This window comes from Malus domestica, chromosome 05, assembly GCF_042453785.1.
Source record: "Malus domestica chromosome 05, GDT2T_hap1".
NCBI lineage: Eukaryota > Viridiplantae > Streptophyta > Magnoliopsida > Rosales > Rosaceae > Malus > Malus domestica.
The window spans coordinates 40,050,282-40,074,978 of NC_091665.1; the positions used below are offsets into that span (position 1 = coordinate 40,050,282).

The 24,697-nt window shown below is 39.4% G+C and overlaps 3 protein-coding genes across 5 annotated transcripts; all 3 read right to left on the reverse strand.

Moving 5' to 3' along the window:
- Positions 1 to 1,172: 1,172 nt before the first annotated feature.
- Positions 1,173 to 7,762, reverse strand: LOC103435183 (phospholipase A1-Igamma1, chloroplastic-like). 3 transcript variants are annotated; one of them, XM_070822763.1, is made up of 7 exons: positions 7,541 to 7,762; positions 7,337 to 7,460; positions 7,146 to 7,244; positions 6,585 to 6,855; positions 5,914 to 5,971; positions 5,715 to 5,785; positions 1,173 to 3,335 (listed from the first exon to the last, which is right to left on the reverse strand). In XM_070822763.1, exon 7 carries the CDS (start codon positions 2,776 to 2,778, stop codon positions 1,222 to 1,224), a length of 1,557 nt encoding a protein of 518 aa, XP_070678864.1. In that variant the 5' UTR covers positions 2,779 to 3,335; positions 5,715 to 5,785; positions 5,914 to 5,971; positions 6,585 to 6,855; positions 7,146 to 7,244; positions 7,337 to 7,460; positions 7,541 to 7,762; the 3' UTR covers positions 1,173 to 1,221. The 3 variants fall into 3 exon arrangements, 2 of the variants coding, with proteins under 2 accessions (XP_070678864.1, XP_070678863.1); XM_070822762.1 differs by lacking the exon at positions 6,585 to 6,855; XR_011581600.1 differs by lacking the exons at positions 1,173 to 3,335; positions 6,585 to 6,855 and having other exon boundaries at positions 5,579 to 5,785.
- A 3,062-nt stretch (positions 7,763 to 10,824) lies between these two features.
- LOC103435204 (uncharacterized) lies at positions 10,825 to 19,558 on the reverse strand. The gene is made up of 4 exons (XM_029103066.2): positions 18,792 to 19,558; positions 17,886 to 18,110; positions 11,947 to 12,327; positions 10,825 to 11,534 (listed from the first exon to the last, which is right to left on the reverse strand). Exons 1-4 carry the CDS (start codon positions 19,368 to 19,370, stop codon positions 11,073 to 11,075), a joined length of 1,647 nt encoding a protein of 548 aa, XP_028958899.1. The 5' UTR covers positions 19,371 to 19,558; the 3' UTR covers positions 10,825 to 11,072.
- Positions 19,559 to 20,108: 550 nt separating this feature from the next.
- On the reverse strand, positions 20,109 to 23,924 carry LOC103435180 (CSC1-like protein ERD4). The gene is made up of 6 exons (XM_008373577.3): positions 23,228 to 23,924; positions 22,614 to 22,762; positions 22,183 to 22,458; positions 21,220 to 22,064; positions 20,822 to 21,077; positions 20,109 to 20,712 (listed from the first exon to the last, which is right to left on the reverse strand). Exons 1-6 carry the CDS (start codon positions 23,496 to 23,498, stop codon positions 20,335 to 20,337), a joined length of 2,175 nt encoding a protein of 724 aa, XP_008371799.1. The 5' UTR covers positions 23,499 to 23,924; the 3' UTR covers positions 20,109 to 20,334.
- Between the last annotated feature and the right edge of the window lie 773 nt (positions 23,925 to 24,697).

Here is a 24,697-nt window from a genome sequence, read left to right on the forward strand (position 1 = left end):
GGGGATTTCTGGATTAATTTTATGTGGATTTGGTTGATTTGGATTTTTGGATTTCCATGGTCAATTTCTCCTTTGCATGTTCGATTTCTTTTCTGCTTTGCATGCTCAATATGCAGGTTTGAATCTTTTCTTCTTTGCATGCTCGATCTGCAGGTTTGAATCTTTTCTGCTTTGCATGCTCGATCTGCAGGTTTGAATTGAATTGAATTGAATTTATCAGCTTCTTCCATTAACAAGAAGCCAAATTTTTTTTGAATTGAAAACCGAAACCGTACCGAAATCCCGAAAATATTTCGGGAATCCCGAAATTCGGGAATACCGAAATTTTGGTTTGGGATCGGGATTCGGATTTTCATCCCAAAAAGGATCGGTTTGGGATTCGGGATCCCATTTTTGGGACGGGATCCCATACCGATCCAGCCCTAAGTGTAAATACAAAAGCACTAGTTTGCTTCTGATAAAAAAAATAACCTTAATTTAATAAAAAGAAATAAATTTGAAAACTCATGGACCTAATTGTTAGTTTCTGTTATTGCAGCCAGCAATAAAAGTTAATTTGCGAGATCCCTTTTTTTTTCTATAGTTTGATTTTTTAAGTGTTTCTCGCTATGGTTTACAAATGTATAGCCAAACGAATAAAACAAGAAAGCAAAAAGCGATTTGGCCAAAAAATAAATTGACAGTAAATTAGTAAAGCATTACAAATTTGATCCAGGCCATACCCTAATTTCCCGATCATACTTAATCCAACTACCAGTGTATAACAAGCAATAAGAACAAAGTAGAAATATTTTTTATTTCCGACCAACTTAATCCAATTTAATCCAACTAGTAGAGTTTAATAGGCGATAACACAAAAGTATACCGGAAATTTTTTATTTCGGTATAATAGTCCATGCAAGTGCTTCCAATCAACCATACAACTTAATTTATAGGATCGAAATTTGATATTTCTTTGTAATAAATAGGGAGTATGTCCTTCGGCTCATCCCATCCACCAGTCATTATTAGGGTTAAGAAACAAAACCAGCTCTTTGTATGCATGCTGCAAGTCCGTCCAACGACTGAAGGATGAGGCTTGAATCCCAGCAAAATTAATAAGAACTTAGCTGGCTCGAAAGTCAAGGAATCGAAGCAGTTTTGGAGAATGCTTAAAAAACAAGGTAAACAAGTAGGCCAAACATTCAAGTTCTTAATCAACTGTCAAAATTTACATGTTAATTAAGCACTACATAAAGATTCAAGTATATAATCTGATGATGGTTGCATCATCTCTAATTGAAGAGCATGAGCTTGCGCTTGTGCTTCTCTTGTAGGTGAAGGTATGTCTTCAGGGTCTCGTTTCGGTTTAACCCATCTCCCATGAGCGTTTCTTACTAACCCCTTGTGTGGCAATTGGTACCAGCATTGCGGAATTCTAAGATCATCCACCAACATGTCACATCCCTTGTTCACCAAGGCAATATCCCTCCTAGCATTTGACCTAAAAGTAGTGTCTGTACTAAAAAACCCATCCACAAGATGGAGGTAGGTCTCGAGGCTATGAAACCCTTGCAGATTGAACCCGCCACGCTTGAGATAAGGCGAAAAACCAACTTCGAGCTTCAATTCAGCCCCAACATGTGTGTAAACCCAATCCAATGTGCCCGTAATGTCATCAAACTTCTTAAGACTCTCATTCAAAACAAGCCCCGGCATTTTCGGAACCATGTCTTGTTTAACCACAACCCTCAATGTATTGACTCCCATTTGGTGTAGCTCTTCCTTGAAGGCAATGTTTCCAACCCTGGGGGCGCCAAAGGAAATTACGCTTATCGGAAGGCCAGGGAGTTTTTCGGCAGCTTCGTAGGCATTGAGCAAAGCCAATGCACCTCCCAAGCTATGCCCTGTGATTGTAAGGCTCACTTCTTCACCTTTTGCTTGGTACAACTCCACAAGCCTAGTCACTTCTTTCATGACTTGCTCTGATGCACTAGACCTGTTGTACCTTGTGGTGTCACTCTTGGCAGTGTAAATCCCATGGAACCCATGTTCCACTTTGGCATCTCCACCTCCAATTGGCTCCAATTTCCTTTGCATATCCTCATACCACTCCGATGGCACCACGGTCCCCCGCCACGCCACCACTATGTCCCTCCTCCCAATCCTCCTAGTCTCCTCATCATCGCTCACGGCAACATACCCCATCCAGTTGGAATGCTTGCTCCATGTGTCAGCCAAGTGTGACCTCTCCAGCCACTGCGGCATGTCGATGTGTGACATTGCATAAATGTACTTGCTAACATTGTAGCCATTTTTGTCTAAACCCAACACATCAAAGAGCTTGCTTTTGTTGTACCTGCAGCTCCCGCAGTACTCGGAGAAGGAATCGAAATCGAAAGCGTCATACGTTGCTTGTGCAAACTCACCATATTTGACAATCTCTCTTCTCAGCCAAGGGTGGAGAGGGTCCAAAAGACCCTCCCAATCATTTGACCCGTGGATTTCGCGCCATTTTTCGGATATGATGTCTTTCGGAGAAGTAGTAGGAGTTGAATGGTTCTCTTCTGTGATCATATTCCAATTAGCAGGGTGAATGTTGGTTCTTTGAGGAGTATCTATGTGGAGGTGAAGGAGGTTGGCTAGGGATTCAGCTAGACGGTTGGCTTTGTTTGATGTCCTGGTTTGATGGGGATGATCAAGAACAGCTTCTTGATGATGGCTAGCTTGGATTAGGGAAAACCGGGTTCCATGGGCAGCGGCTTGAGTGGCCGGAAGATGGGTGTACAATAGCGCCATGGTTGCCTCCTGCTCAAATTTCTAAACAAACGGCTGGAAATAGGGGTCGAACTCCGAGGAGTGTTCAACCGCTGAAGCTATAAACTCCGACGAGTTGAAAAGAGAGCTCAGAATATTGGAGTAATTGGAAATTAGAATATGAGGGATCGAGGGATCGAGGGATGAATTATATACAAGAAAAAATTAATGTGTCACGCGTGAGACAAAGACTAAAACATGGAATTATGCAGTGTTTGATTGACCATTTGTATTTTATTTAGACTTGTTCTTGTTGATGGAGACAAGTTCACATGCAGGGAAACCCAAATCTCCAAACCTCTTCAAGGTTAACCTTGCTCAAGGAGAAATTATCCAGACTGCCACTCCCCAAATGATGCAGTGTGGCATTTGGTAATTGTTTGAAACAACGAGGGAAATAAATAGGTAGATCATGTCAACTTCTAATTTAGGGACAACGATTAGTCTTGGGGAAGAAGAAGTACGTAATGACCTTAGTGGACTTTCAACACGTAGTGGTGGAATCAGTTCTCTGTTTTCACACTTCTTCCTTGCACTTCCTATAAACGCGAATTTTTTGTTATAAAACGGGAATTGTAATTAGAAAACTAGATTTTAATCATTTAAGTAAGATGAAGTCTAGAAAAATATCTTATATAAGATTAAAATTAGATTTTAGTCTTAGACTCTATTTAATATCTCTCTTTTTTATTTATAATTTTATGATGTTCATAAATTAAATTGCATGAAAATATTATAAATTTTAATTCTCACTATAATAAGTATTTTTCGGTATACTTATGCTTTTGCATATTTTCTTATGTGCCACTAATTCATTACAATATATTTAGGTACAAGCATTTTGGTACACTAGGTTAGTATAATAAGTTTAGACACGGACATTTCGTTACACTAGTTTAGTATAATATATTTAGGTACCATTATTTCGGTACACTAGTTAGTATCATTTATTTAGATACGAAATTTTTGGTACAGTTATGTTTTTGCATATTTTCTTATGTACCACTAATTCACTACAATATATTTAGGTACGGACATTTCAGTACACTAATTTGGTAAAATATATTATGATACGTACGTTTAGGTACACTAATTAGAGGAAGTTAAATAAAATTAATGAATTAAAATGTATATAATAATAATTTTAAATTTTAATGTAATGTGACACACCCTGACTCGGAATGTCCATTAGGACTCCGAATCGAGGTATGATGGCCGACACCTAGAAGGTGACGAAGTCATAAAGTGCAGTTATATGGAAAATGTGAGTAATTTAAACCTAAAAGTGCTTAAATACCAGAATGCGCTTGTAATAACTTGAAATTTTTAAATATATGAAATAGTTATTCATAATTATGAATATGTGGGGAAAATAAAAAATAAATCGATTTATGATTATGGAAATAGAATTGGGAAATTTTAAAGTTTTGTTTCCGAAAATTATTATAAGTTACGTAAAGTGTTATCGAGATTTTATGTTATTCATTGAGAAATTATATTAATTTATTTGAATCTAGTTTTAAATTAAACTAGTTATGAAGTTTGAAGTTGGAAATTAATTATTTATAATCCATCGACCTTTTTAGGTCACAATTTATATTTGAGAATAAAGCTCGACCTCACGAACACGTGGGCGCAAAACGTTCGTGAAACGGAGTTATAACGAAAGAATTATTAATGTTTAAAGTTAGGAACAAAATGGTAAATTGGTCATTAATTTGGAAGGCTCCAGATTTTTGGAGAAATTTGATCAGCCACGTGGATGTCTGGGATTAAAAGGTGAGGAGGAATAAGGAGGGAAGGGGGACCAATGAGGGAGAAGACCGGGAGGGAAAGGAGAGAAAGGGAGAAAGATGGGAAAATTGGGTTTTCCCCAACCCGTGACCCGATCCGGCGTAATCTCCCAACTCCGGTCACCGTTAATGACAAGGTTGGTGTCAAAATGATCCTTACCTCGAGAACCATCGATCTCACTTCCATTTTCATTCGAAAATGTAGGAAAATTGGGTGAATTTTGGGTGAAAACCAAACGGAATGGTGCACGGGTTGGGCTTCAATTCGCCACAATCTAAAACTAACTCCTCCCATTTCCACCACCAAAACACTCTCCCTAAACCCAGGAACAAAGCCCATGATTTGGTTAGGGCGTTGGAGTTGTTTTGGAGCCGAATCAAGAATGCCCAAAAATAAGGGTTTCGACGGGTCGTGGGCAATTTGAGGTGTTCTCGGCCAAATTGGCTTTGGCCATAGGTATGAAAGTTGTTCTACTCATTAAGATCTACTTAACTGTAAAATTTGAAAATTTTTGGAAAAAGTTGATTTTTCCGACGAGTCGGGGCAGCCGACCGCCACCCGCGGCAGCGTGTGTGGTGGCGCCTGGCCAGTGGGCCGACTCTGCCATTTTTCATGCTAATTTTGATGTTTTGAATCCATAATTTATGTTCACATGGTGTGATGAAAATGTTTGGACTGAATTTGTGATTATTGGTCACTGAGATGTTAAAGTTAGTGAATTGGGAATTGTATGTGAACTACGAGAAGCTTGATCCCGCTCAATGGTACGTAGGCAGTCTAACAGTGTTAGATGCAGCCTTAAATAATCGAGAATTTTATTTTAGTTGAGAATTATTCTTAGATCGTAAATTTATTTAAGTGCAGTAAAGGTAGTAAATTGATAAATAAATTGTATTATGCTTTGTTAAGAGAATTAAGGTTATAGAACGTGTGAAATTAAGGAACTTAATTAAAGTGTCGTGAAGATTGGCAGCTAAATAGACGAGAGTTTGAATTTTTGGGCCTATTACCAATAATTATTGCCGAAAATAAATATTTTCGGGGCGGGGTGTTACAGCGCTGGTGAGCGAGTATGCACCCACTTCACATGTAGTAAAGTACAGTAGTGTGGGTAAAGATCATACCCTCAGAGGTAGTCACTTATACTGACATTCGCCAAGAATCCTCATCGATACGAATTTCCAGCAGCTAAAACCTGAAGGAGCGCAAAACAGAAAATGTGAGTTGGCAAAAACAAAGCTTTTCAAAACCATTTCTCTTTCCAAAAGTAATAAACCCTCGCTGTAAAACCCGTATAATTTTCCAGAAAAATAAAATACTTACATATGTTGAAACCATACTCGAAATACCAAAATCCACATGTATGCCATGTCAAATATCTCTGCATAATGAATAAGTAAACCAGGTGAAGTAAATCAATGAAAAATGATATGTCATCCGGATCCACCTATTGTAGCATGTACAACTGAACCTATAGTTCATCAAGTATGCCTACACACGAGTTGGAACCACATAATGTGGTCTGTACGACATGGCTAGGTGTAATAAGTATGCTCAAACGCTACGATCACGTGAAGGTTGTGCGATAAATCGCAGGTCAGCTACAAGTCGGAACCACCTATTGTGGTCTGTACGACAGAGTTGTGCACCAAACTTGGATCCAATGTGAGCGTGCGGTGCGGGAGGTGAACATCACGTGAAGGACTGTGCCCTGGCCACAGGCGGGAGCACTAACACCGAGGTGCAGGTTAATGAGCTTTAAATGCATTTATGTATAACCATCATAACGTAACTCACAATCAATAACACATATACTCACCTGAAACTTACCTGAGCGTCCGTAGCGTCCAATACTAACATACATAACTACTAATGCATATTCTAAAATATAAACCATTTGACATGGCATCTAAAACGCAAAATCATTTAAATCAATTTTTCTGGGAAAAACGTAATGCATATATACATATATTAAAAACCCAAAGCCCACTCACCTGATGTCCGCGCTACACTCCTTAGCACGAATATCGAGATGTCTCAAATGATGTCTCAAAATTCTTACTGATAGAACACGTAATTTACATAAAACACATCCCCCAGGGACATTCTAGAATGATTTGAAACTCATAGATCCCAAAAGTCAACCGTCGGTCAGAGATCAACGGTAGAGTCCACAACTCTACATAACTTGATTCGGAAGATCTGCTCCTCGGATTTCCTATCCGTAACTTCCAAAGATCCACATTATGCTTCTAGAACAACATCCTAAAGTTTTATTACGATCCAACAGTTAGATCTCCGTCAATTACAAATTCAAGTGTCAGTTAACGTTTTATTTTATGAATTTACAAATCCAATTTGAGAAAATCCGTCGTATTCTCAATCCGTAAGTTCATATGGTCCCCAAATATTATTAAAGTTTGATGATGATCCAACGGTCGGATTTTGCATATTTTCAGGGCAATTTTAGAACTCTATATCTGACTTGTTTCTCAACCAAATTCGACTTATAATACACCGACACGAAGCTAAAGAAGTGTAAAACAAGATTATACCTGCTTGGAGTCCAAATGGTGGCCGGAGGTGGCCGGAAAATGGCCTGAAAGACAGCTGTCCGCGGGAAAACTAGTGACTCGCCGGAATTTCTGGGCAGCCTTTCAACATCCATAACTTTATCAATACTCAACGAAATCAAGTGATTCAAAAATGTAAATCATAGTTCTCAATGAGATGAAGAGATTGATACCTTTCTCGATGGCTAACTAGCTGTGCTTTGGCAGGAAAAGCGTCTAGAATACGGCCAAACAGTCACGGTTTTGAATTTCCAGATTTCTGGAAAATGCTTCCCGAGTTGATTTTCGAGTTAAAACCTTCATCAAAGTCATTTTTAATCACTAACCAAGTAACACAGATTACGGGGAAGGAAGATCGAAGGAGTTTCGAAACTCACCTTCATCGGAGATGACGATACGTCATCAGAGATGGATGCACAGTAACTGTGCCGTGTAAGGTGATGAAGAAGGGAATCTTTGCTATTTTAGGACCTAGGACGATGGTTGGTCGATGGTGTGTCTGATGGAGTGATGGGGAAAGCACGGTAAAGAAAGGAAGATGAGAGGGAAGATGGTGAAGTGACTATGTCGGCCAAGAGGGAGAAAGATGGGATGTATGTGTGCGTGTTAAGTGACAGAAAGAAGAAATAGGCAGGGAATATGGATCACGGGCCAAAATGGAACCCTCCAGAAATTGGGGGAGAAATATGTCACGTGGCAGCTCCTGAGTGGTTCAAGGGTATATGAAATTACAAAAACACCCTTGTGTTTAAAATTTTGTAGAAGCTTCAATTTAGCTTTGAATTCAAATTCATTTGCGCGACGTGAACTACGAGAATATGCCAAGAAAATGAGTCTTACATGACACAACAAGAGGGTCAACAAAAGTCAACGTATTTGCCTCAAAGAGCATTTTTGAAATTTTGCATTTTAAAATTATAAAATTCATAATAATTGGGGACGGGTCATTACATAATGACATTAAATAAGATATCTATTAAACATTAAAACAAAAATATAATATGAATTTAAATTAAGTACATATTAAGGGACTAAAACCAATCCAATCTAATTAAAGTTCAAAAACCCCAATTCTAATTTTACGACAGATAGTTTAGCGAACTATAATCTTTAGGTTTAGTCATTTTAATTTTGATAATCGTCCTTGTTTACATAGTTTTGTTCATAAGAATCGACTTGAGATGTTCTTGTCTAGATTATTTATCAATAAAAAAACATGTCGATTCTAAAATCATACATTTTTTTATTGATTATTATTATTAAGGAGATGAAAATTTTGAAACTGTTACAATAGTTTAAGAGATCGAGGAGTTTAGAATCCGAAGCACATGCCCGCGAATTCTAAAATCATATGTTGCTTGTGGTTTGTTAAGTGTAATTTTATAGTCATTCATAATAAAAAATGTAAGTGCAATTTTATAATCATCAAGAGGATAAAATGTTACCAATAATTTAATTTAGGAATCAAAAGTTGATTTACAAAAAGCCTCATCCACAAAAAGTCTAAGTTTGTAGCAATAGATGACTAGAGACAGCTATGACGTTACATGTAGTATTTATGTTCACCTATAGCTCGTCGTAAATAAATCGCTACAATTACAATTTAATGATATCTTTTTTAACTTTAAAATGGAAGTGCCAAGTTAAGCTCTCATTATCTCATATAAAGATGATGAGTTTGATATCTAGCTATGATCTATTAGATTCGCCACGTTACTTCATTCTTGTGGAGATCGAGAAGGTTTACAGAAGCATTTCAACCTCTCATTGATCACCGTTATGAGATTCACTAGCAATGATCTATCATATGACTAATCCCAAATAACAAAAATAGAAATTGTTCTTGTACCAGTATAAAGTCATGACGCACTCTTCTACCTCGTATTTATTCCACTATTAATTTTTTTTGGAGTTTAAATACATAAACACTAATTTGAATCTTTAAAAAATAGAGTAAATTGTAGTAATGGTCTCTTAACTTCAACTCAATTGGAGCAATATTCTCTCAATTAAAAATTTATTACCATTGGTCCCTCAACTCATCAAAACGTGCAGCTATGGTCCCTCAACTAAAAATTCATTACCGTTTGTCCCTCAACTTTAATCTAACTAGAGAAATTATCCCTCAACTTTAATTCAATTGGAGTAATGATCCCTCAACTTTAACTCAATTGTAGCAATGGTCATTCCAACATAACTCATTTTGACAAAATTCTAACGAAATTAACAAAAAGGACCATAGCTACACGTTTGGATGAGTTAAGGGACCCCAAGTGTAGCAATGATCATTCCAACATAACTCATTTTAACAAAATTTTGATGGAGTTGACCAAAAGGACCATAGCTACACATTTTGATGAGTTCATGGACCAATGGTAATGAATTTTTAGTTGAGGGATCATTGCTCCAATTTGATTAAAGTTGAGCGACCATTGCTACAATTTACTCTAAAAATAAAACTAATTTGATGAATATAAATTTGTAAACTCGTGGACCCAATTGTTAGGTCATCTGGAACTGAAGGGTCCAAAGGACAAAAAATAACTCGAAAACTGTCTCCAACCAAGGGCTAGGCCAAAAGGTTTGTGGGCCTCACGGAATTTGAAAGGGCCAAAGGGCTGGCCCAATTTGGCCAGCTAGCCAGCCCCAAGCTAGTCAGAAATTTAAGAATTGTTGTCGAATATAACCGACATCATTGTTATTAATCCTGTCAATTATATCCGACATGAATTTTTAAACAAATTTTTTAATCCAATAGCTAGCTGATGTTAGCTAGCCATTATTGTTAATATATATATATTTTTTTTTTATTTTTTACAAAAATTTTTAAAATTGTTTTTTTTTAATTCTATTTTTTTTTCTATAACTTCCCTAAGCCATTATACAAACTTAAATTAAATTAAGTAACATGAAACAACATTAAACAATATGAAACAACATTAAATAACATTAAATTTAAATAATAAATTATGTTTGGTCCTTTGACCCTCAGTTGGAGACGGTTTTTTGTGACAAGGCTAAAACGAGCCATATGGCCCTTGGTTGGAGATGGAAGCAAATATAGACATGCATTGTTCATTAAAATATTAATTTCTTTGAAGACCAGTGAACTAAAATGAGCCATCGGCTGGAGATGGCTTTAGTTACTGCTATTGAACTTGCTACTAATAATTAAGCCAAACAAACAAAATAAAAGTGACTTAGTACTATGATCTAGTAGTATTCTTCTTCACTTGGTAGTAAGATGTCTTAGATTTGAATCTTGTGAATGATGAATTCGATACCAAATTAGGCTGCTCATTGTATGAGTTAGCCGAACTTTCTTTCCTTTTAATATAAAAATATCGATGTACTAAAAAAATAAACAATAAAACAAAATAAGAAAGCAAAAAGTCGTTTCTTTTTGCCAACTTTTTATTTGCTGTAATCATCATCCCAGCAAAGAGGACCGGAAATACAAAAATTTTAGTTGACATGTTAGCAATAGTTTGAGTAAAGCATGACTAATTTGATCCAGGCCATACCCTAATTTCTTAACCAAACTTAATCCAACTTGCACTGTATATTAAGCAGAACTAAGTAAACAGGGGAAATATTTTTTATTTCCTACCAACTTAATCCAATTTAATCCAACTAGCAGAGTTTAATACGCGGCAACACGAAGTAAACCGGAAACTTTTGATTTCGGTAAAACAGTCGATGCAAGTGCTTCCTCTCAACCATACAACTTAATTTATAGGATCCAAATATGATATTTCTTTGTAATAAATGGGGATTATGTCCTTCAGCTCATCCCATCCACCAGTCTTTTTTAGGGTTAAGAAACAAAACCAGCTCTTTGTATGCATGCCGCAAGCAAGTCCAATGATTAAAGGAAGAGGCTTGAATCCCAGAAAACTTAACAAGAACTTAGCTGGCTCGGAAGTCAAGGAATAGACGCAGTTTCTGCACAAGAAGTTCCCGTGGTCCGAAAGGAGGCTTGCTGTTAACGATCCAATCCTTCTCAAGAAAGCCCTTTTTAGCACTGCTTGCCATCTGATCATGGAAAGCAGACACAATCTGGTAGATCGAGTTCCTCAGAACATCAGCAACAGCATATGCTTTTGAATGAAGCGGGCCGGCTCTCTTTTTACTCGTGCCAGTATTAGCCATGCTCGAGTTTCTCAATTTAAAACCAGTTGACCCCATGAACTGATTAGCAGACTGCAAAGTGGTCTTCTTCCCCATGTATGTTTCAACCGCAAGAAGGCAAGAAATCAGTGTGGACATTACAGCAGCATTACTACCAGAGATCTGGGCAACCCCATATCTGTCCTCTTTGTGTGAGCATGCAGTCAGTGACGCAGCTGTCCACGCACACCATGCATATAGCTGCATTAAAAAAAAATATATATATATATATATATTAGGCTTTTTAGGCGACAAAGTCCACTGTATCAATCTAAGAGCTATTGCCCTGGTCCATAACCAGAGAACAATACTAAAATGAATTGTTAGAATTTCATATAGAAGTACTAGTGGAGAATGGCAGATTAATATTATTCAATCCTCCAAAATTTCAGCCCTCCGAGAACCAGAATATTTATTCAGCCAACATATCAACAAGTAGATTGTGAAGCTCAGCATTCACTCGTGTAATGTCTTGTCATAAAAGATGTGTAAAGTTATTAGTTATTACTCCATAGATGATATGTTAGTTCACAGTTCGTCTAAACGAAGTAGTAAGACACACACAGACTGGTAAGATATATCCACGAGTATGGTTACGAATTGATCTGTTTACCTGGAAGTTATTCAAAGCTTCAGAGTATTTTGAGTCTAGTCGGTTGTCAGTTGGGGACAGTAACTGCTTGGATATTTGGGAGCCGTTTTCAATGGAACTTTCCAAGCCTTCACCTAGCTTTGATGCAAGCTGCTCCAGAGGCCGCAAGCATACAGATATAACTCTTTTGTACGTTTCACCAGTTTCCTCAAAAAATGCAGCTCTTCTCCAAGCATCCACATTATTCTCGCATACCATACAGAGATCAAGATATGCAAGATACTGAAGAAGAGAATTAGGACTGCTCTCCTCCAGAGCTGCAAGGAGAATCTCACTTGGATTTGTTTCTGCTGCTGCTGATCCTTTAGGTGGCGCAAATACGAATCTCTTTGTGTGAAGCACCTACATTACAACACAATTTCAAACAATACAGATTTCAAATTAGATGGTTAACTATAAAAGGAAGGGGCATAGAATATGAACATGAAAACTGACTCAATTGATCCAGAAATTTGTTATAGCAAACAAATAGCACCAAGTGTTCAGATTCTTTAACAAGAGATCAAACTGTGTGGTTTATAAGTATGCCATATAGCATGGTATATGACCAAGTTGTAAGTTTTCTAGTGTCATTAAGCAGTTAAGTTCACATCCAAAAAAAAGAAAAAGAAAAAGTAGCTAAGTTGTATTAAATTCCATCAAATGCTACTAGCAATAAATACTCAATCTAGCTATTAGGTATAAATTGTATACGAAGCTTCTGCGACTGGTTCTAACATTTGGAAAAAATATTCTGCATCATTGAGCAGGTCTACGCTGCATGAGGCTCTAGTTTATTCCACTCATGACTTCTGTTACTTCTATGTTACATTCACTCTTATAACTGTACGGGGAGGGGAACCAATGAAGAGCACTTGAAGGGGTTACAAAACATTCACAAAGTTCCACATACCAGGCACTAATTCAAATAATCATAAAGATAAGTTCATATGTACTATTGATGAAAAGAAGTGGGTATGGCTGCCAAACATTTATTTACAATTATAAATGGTAATTCGGTGGGCTTCGACCTACATTGGAATGGGTCTGGCGGTGGCCCAATCACCCTAACTACTCACGGGCTGAGATCTCATCATCAATCCGAAATGGTCTTTCTGTGTAAGTCTTTAACGTTTTCGAACCCGCTTGCGGATCTAAGGCTGCCAACTATAAGGAATACTGCGCCACAGTATATGGCTTTGGGCGATCCCCAACAACTTCGGGCCATGGAGTTCTACGCAGCAGCCGCTCCAATCAGACCTTCCTGGAGCATAAGTTCGAGTTTCTTTGGGAGATTTGGACAACACGACAGGGGCGGAAAGAGGCTAAAGCTTCTTCTACCACATGATTTTGGCTCTTGTCAGAATCATCTAGAATGGCCTATTCCGATGGAAGCCTTGTCTTCTAACCTCACATTCACCGATTCAGCTAGTGAATCAGAGGAAGACCTGGAGTGTGAGGCCGATGATAACATTGTCCGATCACCGGGCGGGTCGAGTGAGAAGAATTCAGCAAATCAATGGTGGAGAAGGTTGGAGGATTTTGGCATGGATTCGGTTCAATTGTTAGACAGTGACGACGAAGATTTCTTCGCTCAATCTTCTGTCGCTGATGGGGAGGAGGATGCTTACTCTCAAGAGGAAAAAGAAATATCTGACGATTTTGAATTATCCTGTGAGGACCTCCACAACCTCTTCATTGATTCAAATTTGGAAGCAGTGACAAAGTTGGAGGAGGCAACCAATCACGAGGAGCAGTCTGTTACTGAGGAAATAGGAAAAAACAAGAAATTATTAAAGTACAGTAGAAGGAAAAAATTGGCAGGAGCATCAGCCAATCGTGAGGCCAAACATCTAAGTTCCAAAATTTTGTCTAAAATGAAGGTCTCCTTGTTTCCGTTGAAAAGGTCTCTATTCCAAGAAACGAAGAATGGGAAAGTCAGAAGAGGCAAGGGAGAGGGTGGTTGTAAGGGAGAAAACAAACTTCACAGGGGCACTAGTAGTGTTAATGAAGATAATTAGTTGGAATGTTAGAGGATTGGGAAGTACACGGAAGAGGCTAACATTGAAAAAACAATTCCAACGGTTACAGCCGGACATCATCATACTACAAGAAACTAAGAAATCAGTGATTGATAGAAGTCTTGTGGCTAGCGTGTGGGGAAGCAGATATAAAGAGTGGATTTTTGTCCCTGCTCAAGGAAGCTCAGGGGGCATAGCTGTAATTTGGAACACAAAACACATTTCTGTAACCGAATCTTTGGTCGGTGTTTTCTCTGCATCAATAAAAATTAAGGCTCCCAATGGGATGGAGTGGTGGCTATCCGGAGTCTATGGTCCATGTAAAAATAGAGAGCGGAGGGAGTTTTGGGAAGAATTGGCGGGACTTTATGGTATGTGTGGAACAAGATGGTGTATAGGAGGAGATTTTAACGTGGTTAGATTTATAAATGAGAAATCAAACGGGGGGAGGCTGACCAAAAGCATGAGGAATTTTAATGATTTCATTCGAGAGACAGAACTCAAGGATTTGGATCTACTCAATGCACAGTTCACTTGGTCAAATCTCAGAGAAGAACCTGTGTGTCGAAGATTAGACAGATTTTTATGCTCTACAGGTTGCGAAGATATCTTTCCTGAGGCTAGACAAACGGCCTTGGCAAGGGTCATTTCCGATCATTGTCCAATCCAGCTAGACACCAACAAAGTGAAATGGGGGCCATGTCCTTTCAGATTTGAAAACATGTGGCTCCAAGATCCAGAATTCAGGAACAAATTCAAGGAATGGTGGCAATCGGAGCAAGTGGAGGGGTGGGAGGGTTATAAATTTATGATCAAGTTAAAAGCCATGAAAAAAAGGTGCAAAGCTGGAGTAAGGAGAGTTTCGGCGAAATCGAAAAAGTCTTGAAAGAAGCGGAAGCAAACATAGAGGAGTTGGATAAGAGAGAGGGGACGGAAGGCTTAGATTTTGAAGCTAGAAGTAAAAGGGAAGAACTCCAAAACCTGGTGGGAGACTTGGCTTTTAAAGAAGAAGTGAAATGGAGGCAGAGAAGCAAAGTGGAATGGGCAAAGGAAGGGGACGGTAATACAAGATTCTTCCATCGAGTTGCAAATGGAAGAAGGAAGAGAAACTATATTGAAAGGTTGGAGCCGATTGGAGGGGGATTAATAGAGGATGCAAAGGAGATTGAAGAGCATATTGTAAATTTTTTCAAATCCTTATTTAGCAGTAACGACGAGGCATGTTGTGGTTTAGAAGGTATAAATTGGGCCCCAATAAGCGCCCTTGAGGCAATTTGGCTTGAGAGGCCTTTTGAGGAAGCAGAAGTTCAAAGAGCAGTTTTCGATTGTGGAAAGGACAAGTCACCAGGACCAGATGGCTTCTCTATGCAAATGTTCCAACATTGCTGGGATATTTTGAAGGAAGATATAATGAAGATCATGGAGGAATTCTTTGAGAAAGGGATAATAAATGCAGTGACGAACGAAACATTCATTTGCCTAATCCCAAAGAAGTCAGATTCTTTGAAGGTGACGGACTATAGGCCCATCAGCTTAGTAACTGGATTGTATAAAATCATAGCGAAAACACTGGCTTCAAGATTGAAGGAGGTTTTGGTTACCACTGTCTCCCCACATCAGGGGGCGTTTGTTAAGGATCGACAAATTTTGGATGCAGTCCTCATTGCAAATGAAGTGGTAGAAGAGATAAGGCAGAAAAAAGAGAAGGGATTGGTGCTCAAGATCGACTTTGAAAAAGCGTATGATCATGTTGAATGGAGATTTCTGGAAGAAGTACTACAAAGAAAAGGTTTTGGCAATAGATGGAGGAAATGGATGCAAGGATGTTTATGCTCTGCAAATTTTTCTGTTTTGATCAATGGGAGGCCCAGGGGAAAATTTCAAGCTTCAAGAGGACTAAGACAAGGTGACCCACTATCACCCTTTCTCTTCACCTTAGTAGTCGATGTTTTGAGCAGGTTAATAGAGAAGGCTCAAGAAAATGATCTCATCAAAGGTTTGTGTATCGGGCAAGAAAAGGTGGAGATCTCTCATCTTCAATTAGCAGACGACACCATATTCTTTTTGACGGAAGATGAGGAAGTTTGGAACAACCTATTACAAGTGCTCAACTTATTCTGTTCGGTCACAGGACTGAAAATCAACAAAGCGAAGTGCTTTTTGGCAGGAATAAATTCAGAAAGTGAGAAATTAAACAGGATGGCAGATTCTTGGGGTTGCGAGGTAGGATGTTGGCCTATAAAGTATCTGGGACTTCACCTTGGGGGAAGGCCAAAAGCTATAAGGTTTTGGGATCCAGTGGTAGAAACAATGGAAAGAAGACTTCAAAGTTGGAAGAAGGCTTTCCTATCCAGAGGAGGTAGATTAACTCTAATTCAATCAGTCTTGGGAAGCTTGCCGATTTACTATATGTCATTGTTCAAAATTCCCTGTGGGGTAAGAAGACGTCTACAAAAATTAATGAAAGGGTTTCTCTGGGAAGGCGTGGAGGAAGGTAAGAAAACCCATTTGGTCAAATGGGAGTTAGTTACTAAAAACAAGGAGGAAGGAGGTCTAGGGGTGGGGAATTTGAGGAATCAGAACGAAGCACTATTGGCTAAGTGGTTGTGGAGATTCCCAAGGGAGTCTCATTCCTTATGGGACAAGGTGATAAGAAGCAAGTATGGGCTACAAGTTAATGGATGGAATGTACTTCCTCCAAGGAGGGTTTCAAGTCGTAGCCCATGGAAAGACATTTCGAGTGGTGCTCATCAGTTTCTTAGTTGTTGCAAGTTTGAGGTGGGCAATGGAGAGAGGGTTAGGTTTTGGGAGGATGGGTGGTTAGTAGGGGGACCGCTGAAGGAGCAATTCCCCAGATTATTCTTATTATCGAGGAAGCATAATCATAACATATCTAGCTTTGTGGAAGCTTCGTCAAGTTCCTTGAGTTGGAACTTTGATTTTAGGAGAAATCTGAATGAGATGGAGATAGAAGAGGCGGCCAGCTTATTACAGAAAGTGGAAGTGGTTCGCTTGTCTCCATCAAAAATGGATAACAGAAGGTGGAACCTAGAAACTTCAGGTTTGTTCACATGCAAATCCTATCGGTCATTACTGAGCAACAATGGGATTGTGCACTATTATCCACCCTACTCTCAGATTTGGAAATCAAAAGTTCCTCCGAAGGTTAAAATACTTGTATGGCTTGTGGCCAATGGGAGTCTCAACACTTGCGACAAAATTCAAAGGAGAAACCCTATGATGTGTTTATCCCCACATTGGTGTAGTTTATGTAAAGCTAAGGAGGAGAGTGTAAATCACATCTTTCTTCATTGCTCCTACTCGATACAACTGTGGTGGAAACTGTTTCAGGAGGTTAAAGTAAGTTGGGTCATTCCTAAAGGGTGTTTTGAGCTACTAAGCACCAATTTCAAGGCACTTGGAAAAGGGAAAAAATCCAAAGCTTTGTGGGGTTGCCTGGTATCGGCAATTTTCTGGAATATATGGCTGGAACGCAACAAAAGGATTTTTGAAGACTATACTGGAGTGGGGGCAGAAGTACTTTGGGGGAGAGTTAAATATTGGGCATCTTTTTGGGCTTCGGTTACTAAAGAGTTTAATAATTGCTCTCTATCTCAAATACTGTGGGATTTGTTAGCAGCAGTTAAGTGAGCTTGGTCTAGAATTGGCTAATGTAGCCAATTCCTATTATTAGGATTTTCCTTTCTAATTTGTTGGTGGACTTCTTATCCACTTCTGTGTTTTTCTCTATTCTTTAATAAAATTGTTTCTTCTCAAAAAAAAAAAAAAAAAAATAGGTATTTTAGTTGATCTGCTAATGCAATGCTTCTTTCAACAACATGCAGTAGTGTTAACAAAAATGAAAATTAACAACCATGTTAATATGTTTAAAGAACCAACCCGATGTAAATGGTGACTTAGTTCCCAGCAGAGAAACACTAAGAAACTCCCAATGTAGAACCTGATCTGCTTGGCAATAAACTTTCCAGTTGTAGTCTGGTTCTGAATGTGGTGGGGCAGAAACACTAGCAGTGCAGCTGAAAACAGGTACGCAACAAAGGAAAGCTGCAAGGATCGTGTGATAGCTGAAGGAAGCCCCATTTTGAAGCTGAAAAAAGGAGGACGCTGTTGACATAAACAATTAGAGTCAGAGTCAGAGCCATGATTTGTGTAAGCAGAAAGCAAAAGGCAACATGAGAATATCCAAACAAGGCCAACAATTTCTTACACAAGCAATGTATTGCAAACCAGCAAAAAAGAAGTAGAGAGAATTAGGCCAGGACCCTGATTCAAGATAACAAGAATTATGATGAACAATTAACCCACCGTGGTGATCGGATCTCCTAAACAAAAAAGAAGAATTCTATACACACACGTACACACGCCCTGCTCACACCATACACACTATAAATTTAAAAACCAGAGAGCTCCGAGGACACAATGACAGACAGGGATTCATCATACTTCAACAACGCTAGTGACACGATTTAAAACTTATAGGAAAACTTCGATAGTTTCTTTTTCTTTTCTTTTCACCACCTTTGAGCTCTGCATTTCAGAAACATCTGACTACCATAACCAGCCTAGATGTCTAGGGTAGAACATAATCTATCGAAATATGATTGAACACTAGTGCGTAAAAGCAAAAACTGTATTTTCAATCAATTGACTAGGGGTTTCCTTCATTTGTAGGCTCCTACATATTTCAGCAATGCATTTCTCTTTTGCTAACACAGTACACATCAAGTAACATCAAATTACACAGAGAAAGATTCAAACTTTGTATAAAGGTAGCCAAAAACTGACCTGAATAATGGGAAACTCCAAGACCCACCTGCGATTATACACATAGTACAGCCCATAAAGCAAACCCATCACAAAACCCCTAAACCCCACTCTCCCAATCGCAGAAACCCCATCGCCAAACCCCCCACACAACGACGCCACCGAAACAAACCCCGACACCGCCGCCGCGCCCAAAAACATCAGGAAACCCACCGAAAGCTTAGCCCGGGCACGGGAATCGGCCGTCTCCGACGAATCGGAGCCGCCCGGTACAAAAAGGAAGCGAACGAGCCCGAGAACGAGCTGGAGAAGAGAGGCGGGGCGGTGGGGGTGGGGCGAGGACACGAGGGAGAGTGCGAAGGAGAAGAGGAGCTGGGACAGGTGGAAGGTAAAAAACGTAAAAAGGGCGAAGATCGATGGGGCGAAGGGGAATGTGAATGGGGGCTTGGCGGAGGAGGGGGAAGCGGAGGAGACGGCTGATGAGAGGATTTTGAAGAGGAAGAAGATGACGGTGGAGGGGATGGATTGCCATATGAGGAACCCTAAGAAGCGGTTGTGGAGCACCGTCTCCGGCGGCGTCGCCGAAGCTGGGGGCGGCATTGATTAGTTGGCGGAGGGTTTCAGGTGGGTTTTTGGAGGTTCAGACAAAGGGAGGGGATTTGAAATGTTTCATGGGAGGGTTTTGGGGTTTTTGGTCTGAGGCGCCAACTGAGAACTACGAAGTTATGAACTTGGAGGAGAGCAATTTTCTGAGTCCTCCTTGCTTTTACTTTTATTTTCAAATTACATTTGGTTTTCTCCCCTTGGGTTTTTTTTTTTATCTTTTTTATTTTTCTCAGTAATTTTCTATCAAAACAAATAATTGGTTAGTGGGATGCGAATCCTCTCCATTGGAGTTCCAATTCAAGTGTGAACTTTCACGGATTTACTTTTTAGGGTCACCAGCTCTGCTTTGGCGTACCGTTTAATTCAGAATTAAAGTACGTTGTTGCCTCATGTGGTACCAAGTAAGGTACCTGCGGACTCTAAATTGGGGATTATTTATCAGATTTAACTTTTTTTTTTTTATTTCAATTAAATTTTAGCCAACATCAAAGCTCCAAATTTGTTTGAAAAATGTATGAAAACACAAACAACAACTTGAGTCCGATTCTTCCACTAAATTTTATGCCTTTCTAATGACTTAATGAAAACAATTAAGTTGTAGTGAGAGTAGGAAATTTTGGGATTTTGGGATTTTGGGTTGAAAAGAGATGCGAAAAAGGAAGCGATAGAAGAGGAGGAGAATCGTTAAATCGGAGAGAAAGAGTAACACGAGGTAGATAAATAAAAAGTAAATCAATTGGAAGCAACATTGCATTAATAAACAAGAAAGAGCATAGTTTGCAGAGTGGTAAATAAATAGGAAACAACAATTTAACAGATTAATTCATGAAATCCAAAGGACGAGATGGATCATCTGCAGTGCATACAGATCTGCAATGTTCCTAATCACATGTTATATAAACAGATGACACTCCAAACCCAAACTAAATTACTTCTAACTGCACAAGACTGTCACACACTAGGCGAACGAGGCTGTTCTCGAAACACTAGATTGAGCATCTTCATATTGATCATCGTCTATCTTCTCGGAGCTCAGGCTTGGCGGGATGAAAGCTCTGTAAACTTGCTCCATGTTTGGAATTTCCTTGAGTTCGTGTGCAGCTACTTCAAGCGCGGTGTGTTGGAAAAACCGGTAGAATTTCTTGCTGCAGATGAAACTAAAAATCAAGGACATGATAGGAAGTGGAATTAAGAATGGTGCGTAGTAGAATCTCTTCACCCCAAAGTAACCAAACATGGTAACTTGGTACAATATCAGAGATGCAATGATTCGTATTTGCATGTGCGGCCACATCCTTCCATAGCTTTCGTACGCTGGAATATAAACTTTGAGTGCCTGCTCAATGAAACAACAAAAGCTTTAGTTTTCGGTCGCATATGCTTACTTTGAGTCGGTAAAGTTTTTCGACCAGAAACTGGCAGGCTCGAAAAAGACTGGAGGATACCTGATTTCGAAGGATAAGCCATCCAAGGCCAAAGTACAGTACACCAAATGGAAGAATCAGTGGAGCAATGACAGAGTAGCAGAGGACAATCGTAATGACGAGCAGATCATTAGGTACTCTAGTCCCGTATCCAAGATCACTGGGAAGCCAAGCTGCTTTCACCTCAGCTTCGGTCTTACAAAGGTACTTCCTCTTTATATGGAAAATGATCAGAGGAACTAGTCGGGACAGTTCAAGACCATATCCAACGAAAAACCTGTCATCAACGTGTATCACAAAAATCAGTTCAATAGTAAAGACATGATTTAGATGGTGTGGACAAACGGTAAAGTATTTTGCAAACTTGTTTCGGTTCTTGATAGGAAACGAAGAGCTAGAAGACGCAAACTGTTACTTACTTTAGGGCCACAAAGGTGAGGAAGTAAGTTGCATTGGAGGGGAGGCTACTTGCGAGTATGTCAACAAGAGAGTTAGGATCCTTCTCGATGGTCTTGAATGTACTGAATAAGGTTCCACCTACCGTAATTCCAAGAAAAACATTGAAGATAGTGAAGTAGAAGTATTTCCCGGAAGCAGCCCTTATTGCATGGCTCTGGGAAGGAATTCCCTCGGCCTTGGACAAAAACAGAAGGAACTTTGGCAACAGAGCTAGAAAGACTATGAGTGCAATTTGAGGTAGATAAGCCTCCAGCACTGTCGTAATCGCTTCTTGCTTCAAAATTGGCTTTAGAAATGGAAGAAGTTTCTTCAGATTGTCCAGAGTTGTGAAAGCAGAGATAGCAGCAATTGGAATCATATAAAACACTACGGTCAGAGCCACAATGATATACACAACATACTGCCGCACCTGTCTCTGAAAAAACTTGATTTTGAGATTAGGCCAAAGTACTTGACGAGGCTCAGGAGCATCGATCACTGTCCATGTGTCAACAAGTTGGGCATGTAGACTCTGAGCTGCAGCAGCTGCAGTCACCCTACTGGTGAAAAAAACGAGAGCGGCATTTTGCTGCTTCTCTCTGAGAGTGGCTTTCTGTTCAGCCTCCAGTTTCGGGGTTAATTCATTAATCTTCTCGGTGTAGTACTCAATACTGTCTACTTTTGCCCCACAAAGACCAAGGAAACCGGTTTTGTTAGTGGGTCTTATTCCTTCTGAGTTGCCAGTTTTCTTCGATAATGCATAGACTGCTTCAGCGCGTACAAGCTTCTTCTTAAACCCTTCTAACTCTTCCCAAATTTTGTCCACCTATAAGAAAAGAAACACGCCGTCAAACAGTCACATTACCTAAACAACGATTCCCTCTATACGTTAACAGTTAGCAAAGGCACAAAATGAGGAGAAATGGGCGAAAACACAACCGTACCTCTTTGTTGTCTGTGACAACCAATGATCTGTAAAATGTATCAGGGTAGACGGTCTTAAAATAAGAATCGACCTGTTCCTTCCTAATTTGACCTTCGCGGGAGTTAGGTATGTCTCTGACAAGAATGGCAAATTGTTCAGGCTTCGCTTGAGGAGACATTAAAGCAGTGGCTCTCAGGTCGGAGACATGTTTATATGCCTTCCACAGCAAGAAATATGTGACGAAAGAAACCCAGTAGACACCGAAGAGAAATGCCCACAACCTAGGACTCTTCAGCTGTACATACAGAAAGAAAACACAAACGCAATCAGCACTCAGCACTCAGAAGACAATTCAATTGAGAGGATTATACGAAAAACCGCGGCTGCCACAGATCCATGGGAAAAAAAGAACAAAACCAAGACATTTCATGAAAGTGTTTCACAGCTTACCTTGAGATGTCCCATGGATAACTTGTCAAGGTCACTGAAAGTGCCATTGCTTATGGTTGCGTTGGCTAACTTCTGCCCGACTTCGGTGGCAGCAACTGGCAGAAGGATTGGTAGCAGAACAAGGCTAGACAAAACCAATATACCCAACACTGCCACATCAAATAGGAAAGTTAGAACCTCGAGTTTTCTGACTTTATAAAGTAGGTCAAGCATTGCATACTGTTATACCAGAACAAGGAAACAAGATCATCACAACAAGTAAAACTGGTAACACACTCCTCGTTCAAATAAGTATTATTCGAAACGTCGAAATCATCCTAAAATCTCCAGAATTTCACTTCTCAAAGCTCGAAAGAAATTAACTTTTCCAATCCAATCTCAACAAACTCCAACCATCCAAATTTACAGCAGTAAAAAACTTAGAGATCTGAGAGTAGACTTCCAAATCAGACCATCCAGCAAAAACAACAACAAAGCTCAACCAGTTTCAAACTTTTCAGCAAACAGAACAAACCCCAGAAACAGTAACATGGTAAACAACAAAAGAGACAAAAATGCCAAAAAGTAAATTCGAGAACGGTCAAAAGGCTAAAAGGACAGCGAGACAAACAAACCAGTGCTCAAGAACACGAAGTACACAGCAGTGTCGACCCCTGACATGGATATAACTTCCTGCTCAGTGGAAGACAGAGCCTCCTTGATCCAAGCAAACGGGTTCCGCGTCATGGACCCGCCCTCCCATGGATCCAACCCTCTCAAGATCCGATTCGGATAGTAAATCACAGTGTTTCCAGGCTTTCTCGAAAGCCATGCGAACAAAAACATCAGAGCCACAAATATGAGGAAGTCAGTCCCCAAGGACGTCAAGAAGGAAGTGAGATCCATCTGGGGTTTTCTCTAAATTCCCAAAGATTCAAGCTTTTTCTCTCTCTAAAGCACTTTGGAGTGAAAGTTCTAGCGAGAGAGCATGCACTGATGCACAGAAGTAGTGGTGGAAAATCAGATAGGAATGGAAATAAAACGAGAGAAAATGGAGGGTTAGAGAGAGAGAGGGAGAGAGAGCCGTTAGAGGGACATTGAATGGGAGGAAGGGGAAGGTAACCGTTGGAGGAGGAGGAAGAGAATTAAAGGAAGGAAGGTTGGCAGCTTTTGGTGGTTGTGAAGTTGCAGTCCATGACAGGCAATGCAAATGCCAAACCCAAATGAATGAGAGAGGAAATGAAAATATCTGAAAGCATGATTAGCAAGTTTCTGTTTGTCGCCTTTTTGGGACAAGGAGTTAAAGAGTGTTTCAGACAAAAAAAATAGGATGCATCCCTGTCACTGCATAAATTTGCAATAAATTGGTGTGGGTCTATCGGAGTTTTGTCGGTAAAACAGTAATCGAGTCACTTATGTTATCATTAACAACGTTACTAATATCGTCGATATAATTTGTAAACTGCAACGATATCGACATAAAAAACGGATTGTCAGTTTTTGAGACAAACACAAGCTGTATACATGTATGTAATCATGTAGAGTAATTTCTCTTTTAATATGAGAGATTGGGAGACTGTTATTTCCGAAAGATGAAAATGTTGCTTGCAGGAAACATAAATGTGGTAAAATATAGAAAATGGCAAACGTGTGAAGGTGCAGTTTGGGAGTCATGGGATCCCATTTGATCGGATGTCCCAAGAAGGAAAGTCATGAGATCGCTTTAAATGGGAAAAAGAGAAAGTCAGTTATTTACTGACATGAACGTTTTTTAAAGTTGGAAAGTTAAATCGTCCATTGAAGGCAGCAAATAAAGAAGAATTGGCGGTTTCAAAAACTGCCATTAGTCTCACTTTTTACCGTTTAAATTTGATTTTGTCTCACTTTGTTAAATGAAAATTGTCATTTTCACCTATTTCGTCGAAACAAATGTTAAATTGAAGGGCAATATAGACATTTTATTTTTGACATAATTCTTTGTATCCAAATTGCTAGCTAAAACAATTCATATTCTATTTTTGTTTACTCTGGTTCAAACCCCCGGTCTATCTCTCTTGCGTATGGAGTTGTAGCTGTTGGCAAAAGCAAACAATGAGTTGTGTTTC